The 6,427-nt window shown below is 35.4% G+C and overlaps 1 protein-coding gene across 1 annotated transcript in view; it reads left to right on the top strand.

The window, feature by feature from the left end:
- Nucleotides 1-6,383, top strand: part of LOC106937991 (uncharacterized) — a 13,539-nt gene extending 7,156 nt beyond the window's left edge. The window contains exons 3-5 of the mRNA XM_015019781.1: nt 3,496-3,594; nt 5,145-5,465; nt 6,022-6,383. Of these exons, the coding sequence (XP_014875267.1) occupies nt 3,496-3,594; nt 5,145-5,465; nt 6,022-6,368 (767 nt within the window). The 3' untranslated portion in view covers nt 6,369-6,383. The remainder of the gene's footprint in view (nt 1-3,495; nt 3,595-5,144; nt 5,466-6,021) is intronic.
- The last annotated feature ends 44 nt before the right edge of the window (nt 6,384-6,427 follow it).

Below are 6,427 nucleotides of genomic sequence, written 5' to 3'. Positions count from 1 at the left end.
CACCATGGTGATGTAGCCTTTAGGCCACATAGGTGGAAAACCTGAAAAGAAACAGAAACACATCTATTACATTCTGAAATGAAGATAAATACATTGTGAAAAATCAAACAAATTTCCAGCCCTTTAAACCAATTATTCCAAAAGTATGATAAATAAATATTTTATAGTAAAATTCAACACCAATAAATAAATTAGCATATTCATCAACAGTTTGTTAAATATATTTTTTGTCAAAATTCTATTCAACATTTATTCTTTTTAACTTTAAACAAGAAACACCAAGTGTATTTTTTTAAGTTGCTCCTTTGATTTCAATAATATTAAAAACTGCTCAGTGCAACAATCAGAGTCCATGTTCTGCTCCAATCAGATTCAGGAAATGAGCAGCAGCATTGTGAGGCTTAGCGGCTGTCCTTCACAGTTTGTAGAAAACTTTTGCACATTTCTGATTTTACATGCTACCTGCACTGTGTGCTTCTCATCCTGTGGCACTTTTTCAAACTGGAGTGACAGATCAGTCACACCAACAGTACTGCACTCTGTGATTGCTAGGAGATTGAGTCCACCTGGTTCTCATCACTAACAATAAGAGAAGCTGCAGAAAGGTGCAGCAGAGGAGAATGATTACCTGGCAGTTCACCAGAACAGTTATTACAACATGCATGCTGTATCTTCAGGTGTGATGCATCATAAACATGTCATACTTCAGTAACTGTTATAAATGTATTTATTTTCCACATGCAAATTTGTAAGATATAAATTGCCAGCTACAATGAAATACATTGTTGTTCAGATGATCCTCATTATTTTTGAATGATCATTTACATATTTTTTTAATTAGTTAAAGATTTATTAATTTGCAGCTTAACTCCTCATTATTCCCAAATTTAACAAAATTGAAAAGAAAAGTATACAGTTTTGTTAGGAAAACCAATTGGTCAAAAACCTAGAGAGGTAACAATATCTAATTTTCATAACATACTTAAAGCTGCAGTAACTTTTATTTTAAAAAATATTTTTCTACATATTTGTTAAAACTGTCATCATGTCATGACAGTTTAAGACAGATAATCTGAAAAGATCACCTCCTCCACCTCCTCCCTGTGCTGCTGTCATCTGCAGAAATCACCACTCAGTCAGAAACAACCAATCAGAGCCAGGAGGAAGGTCTTAGCGCTGTCAATCAATCCCATGAACGCGCTGCTCAATCTGCTAATGGTGGAGGAACAATTTACCAGGGGTGTCAAACTCCAGTCCTGAAGGGCCACGGTCCTGCAGTTTTTATTTAATGAAAAGATTCACTGAAACATAACATGGCGCCAGTTAACGTGTTGGTTCCTTTCAAGTTCTGCATCCAATCAGAACTCAAAATCCCAGATTGACTCCAGTCTGCATCCTGAACCTGAGAAGAATTAAAAATGAGATGGAAAACACAAACTGACTGATGGACATGTAACAGGTTAAGCAACTTGATTTGTATTTTAAGTTAGTTAAAAGTTTAGGACTCAACTCAAGACTGAAATGTCTTGATGTCAAACCCGACCTGAGACTACCATGCCTTTACTTGGATGGAAAGAAAAAAGAAATTAGTCCAATATTTTGGTGAAGCTTCAAGTAAAACAGGTTACTGATTTTGAATACCTGATAACAATTAAGGATAATAGATTTTCCTTGAACTCTATGCAGATTATTACTTCAAGTCAAGATGGCAAAGTTTTACCTTGAAACAACTGGAAGCTTCACTGCCAGTAAACACACATTGATCATAGATTATAAATTACTTACTGAGTGTTTTGTCCTGAAAAGCTGATCAGACAATTAAGATTAGCTCTAAACAATTCTTACTTTATGATAAATACTTACATAAGAAAGTCATCAGGTCTATAAAGATTCATATTTATTCAGTAATTCAGCTTTTTTCCATCTGGCAGAAGATAAAATTTTCTGGTCTGAAAAAACTGCGATGAAAAACATTTTTTAATTTTTAGATGTAACTTTTTAAAGAAGGAAATAATGAAATATCTCAGTTTCTTTCCAGACATGAATATCTCTATGTATGTTTTTGTTTGGAATTATGTACTTTGCTGATTTATTGATGCTACAAGTTTTGTACATTTTAGGATTTCCATTTGTTTACATTTATAGTCAAAGTATTTTATTGTCAATCACATATATTAGGATCAAGATTACGTCTCTTGCCATCCCTTTAAGCTAAAAACTCAGCTGTCATACAATTAAACAGGTTTTTAGAACCCATTAAAAAAACAAAGTTGGAGTTGCATTATAAAATATAACTTATCTTTATAACATTTTGTGTTATGAAGATGAAGAAATCATGACTCTCTTCCTCTCCCAGGTTTATCTGGGTTTTCACAGCCAAAATGCCCTGCAAGGTGGACAGTGAATTATCCAACCTTATTTTACCTTTTCTAGTCATGAGTGGATTGAATTTACTACATAAATTTTACTGAAAAATAATTTGTCTTTTGGATCAACACTTTAACTGAATTAAGTTCTTAAAATGTAACTATTTGGACTAAACTTTCTGACATGAGGCTTTTTACTTCAACTAAATGACTAAAAGGAAAGTAGAAAAGAGAAACAACATGTGACCAGCAGGGGGAGATTCTTTATGTGCAAGATGCACCGGAACACAAACTGAATGCACAAGATTTTATTAACAATTTTCTTAAAATATTTCTCTTTTTAAAAACATGGCTTCAGGCCTAATACTCGGTCCCTGAACAAAAAGTTATGAGGCGAGGACAAATTCATTTATTAAAAAAGAAAATAAAGAATAAAAAAAGAAAGCAAACACATTAGTAATTTCAATAATGCACAACAAATACAAAATGTAAAAGAAAAACTTCAAGCAATGGAACAAATTGTTGTCGTCCAGTTTCAAATGCCTCAACAAGCCAGAGGAGTCATGCCACACAGCCTGTCCAACACAACAGGTTAACAGGTTTAGTCGAGAGCAGCCAGGTAAAATAAATTAAAATCTAACAGGTAGCTTAGCCAGGAGTGGAAATACAGCCTGAACAGGAGGGAGCAGATCAGCAGGTCAGGACTAGTTGGAAGCTGCAACAACCTGCAGCTGCAGCCGCAGAGCAACGCTGCAGAAACACAGCAGGTGCAGCACCTAAAACCAACCATAATCCCAGCCATCGATTGCAAAAATACCACTTATGATCTCAGATGAGCAGATTAAGAACACAAGCCAACATGTAGCAGGGGAAACTAAAACACACACACCTTGATTGATGCTTCACACACACCTTGATTGATGCTTCACACACACCTTGATTGATGCTTCACACACACCTTGCAGTGCCTGTCCAACTATGAAGGTATCTGCCACCAATCAGCAGTGAGCTTCTGACAGCATCTGTTGCTCAGAGTGGGGAGGGTGGAAAACCATCCACCACAAAAAGAAACAAATGATCTCAGAATAGAAAAATATCTCATCTCTAACTGGTCTTTGTTTTTCCATAGAGATTTTTCCAACTTGGGCCAGAATTTTCCTGGCTCTGCTGATTCTACTTCCTGTTTCTGGAGGCCTTTTATTTCATTTCCGACATTATTTCATGTCAGGTGAGTTCCTCTTACATCAGTATCAGTACTACTGTCTAACATGCTGAGGTTTTCTGAGTTTTCCTGAGATTGTGAACATTTCAGACAATGAAGCCTGTATTGATACAGAAAGATGAAGGAAGCTTCATAGTCGTGGTTTCATTGTTTACGGTTATGGATAAAATGCTGAGTTTTCCTGGTTTCTATGGTCAGGAGCTGAACCCACATGAACTCAATATACGTTTGTGGGCGAATGAGAATAGAAATAATCTACAAGTTTATAATCGGAAGTACTGCAGAACTACACAAAATGGTTGAATTATCCGTCTTATGAAGATAAATAAATCATGGCGTTCCTCCTCCCATCAACAGTCTCCAGGTTCACCTGGTTTTTCTGAGCCACAATGGAAAAACCCATTGGGAAAACTTGTAAAAGTTTCCACATTGCTTTGATTTTTGGAATTTTGTTTCACTATATCTATAACTATTATAACTATAATCCTGCTGATCTTAATCCTGCTGTTGAAGACCAAAAATAACAGAAATTCTAAATTGGAAACATTTATTACAGGCGTCCAGTTCAGGTTTTCACCCCCAAATCAGAGTCTTTATTTTGAGTACTGACCAATACAGAGTCCCAACCTGATACTTAAAAAAATTCATTTCAAAAATAAAGAACAAAGAAACAGAATAAACAGAATAAACAGAATAAACAGAATAAATATACATATATAGACGATCCCTGACTGAGATTTAACAATCGATTCCGATTGAGTCTGAAATTACATAATGTCAAACAACATGGTAGATAAAACATTAAAACATTAAAATTACACATGAATATTTTCATTGTTTTTTATTTTATTTTCTCTACCATTGCACATCATAAAATGCTTTAAGCTGCTGCTGTTTCTGGCAAAAGAAAGACAAATGTCTGATTAGTTGACCTGCAGCTTCAGACCAGCAAACGTTTCTATGATTCACTGAATGATTTATGTTTGTAAGGTTGATGCACTGCAGCACAAAACCTTCAAATGCAATAATGATGAAATAATTACTAATAATTGAAAACTTGAATGTAAGACTTTTCTAACATCAACCTTAGCCTTGTAGGGTCGATTCCATAAAAGGACAAACTGAAATTCCCAGATCCAGAGTTCTGATGAGTTTCTGTGTTTCCTGCTGAATATTCCTGCTGTTTCTCATCCACTAAACATAAATCAAACCCACATTAAGGATGATGATATGAAGTCATTGAAACTTTTCTCTGCTTTAGATTAATCAGTAAACTGTTTTTATCTCCAGTTAGTAGGAAACAACAGTGATGCAGTTATCAGGTGGTTAAACAGTACAAATATATTCATAACCATGTGGATGATAGTGAATCTTTTCTTCTGAGTCTTTGAGAGGAAGTTTAGATCACATGGATCCTCTGTCAGCATCTGGTCACTAAATCCTGAGCTCCACTTTGTGACTGAGGTGTTTTTCTCCTGGATTATCACTGAGGCTCCATCACTGTGAACATCATCAGTTCTGCTGCTGTCAGTGCAGCTCATCTGTTTGTTTCTCAGTCTACAGGGTGGAGGTGGATTCAGGAGAGGAGTCTGTTCTGCTGCCATTTAAAACTGCAGCCTGTCTGCCTGGAGGAGTCAGAGTGAGGTGGAGACACAACAATAGCAAAGTGGTCTACGTTAATGACAGGAACTTAGATTGGTATCAACACTGGCTTTATAAAAACAGAACAGAGATTAAAGAGAAATCAAAATTTGGAGACTTCAGTTTGACCCTGAAGAAACCAACAAGCAGAGACACAGGAACCTACAGCTGCACCGTCTACAAAGACTCATCAGATGAAATCCTGACCATGAAGCAGGTGCTGCTGAAGGTCAAAGGTCAGTGCTGTAAATATAGGCTACATTTTATATCTGTTAATATCTCCATTAAAGATGAGATGGTTATTATTCTGGGTTATTAATATGAAGGTTATAATGAGGATAAATGTTACTGAAATATAATTTATAATAATAAAGAAAATGATGTAATAAATAATGGCAAGACTATTCACAATAGATGTTATGAAATAAAAGTAAATTTCTGGGTTTTATATAAAATTATTAACTATTTAAACTACCAGCTTCCATCCTTTCATACATCTGTTGTTTCTACCAACTTATCCATTCAGGATGACACTGAGGTTTTGGTTCCTAGAACCACTGGGTGAGGAGGGTTCAGCATAAACTGGTCACCAGTTCATCACAGGACAGGTGGAGCCAGAATAATCTGTATAAAATGACTAAACTTTAATGTTTCAGTTTAGTTTCTTATCAAAGGGATAAAATTATAAACATATAGAAACAATTATTTATGTCTGGATTTATTTCAGTAACTTGTTATAAAACAGTAACTTCTCTTTAATCATATTCTAACTTTCTCCTCTCCTCCATCCAGCTGGTCCTGACTCTCTCATCATATCCATAGACTTTGGTTCAGGATTCAGTGGCTACGCCTTCAATGTTAAACCCAGACAGGAAGGAGGAGAGACCCAGATAAAGAGATGGAGTGATGGACTTGGACTAGACACCCCAAAGACTCCAACCTGCATCCTGTTTGATGAACATGAAGAATTTATGAAGTTTGGTTATGAAGCTAAAACAGCATTTAATAATATGAGAGAAGGAGAAGCTGAGAAACATTATTTCTTTGAAGACTTCAAGGAAGATGTCCTTGACATAGTAAGTAAAAGTAAAGAACTACAAATAAATCTTCTTTCTTGGATCCTATCATGTTTTCTATGAACACACCAGCCTTCTCATTTTGAAACTGTCACTATTTGAATTATCTAACATATTTTAAA

This window comes from Poecilia latipinna, unplaced genomic scaffold (genome assembly GCF_001443285.1).
Source record: "Poecilia latipinna isolate Pla-1442-1.1 unplaced genomic scaffold, P_latipinna-1.0 Scaffold2482, whole genome shotgun sequence".
Taxonomy (NCBI): Eukaryota; Metazoa; Chordata; class Actinopteri; order Cyprinodontiformes; family Poeciliidae; genus Poecilia; species Poecilia latipinna.
This window is presented reverse-complemented; position numbering and strand designations above follow the sequence as displayed.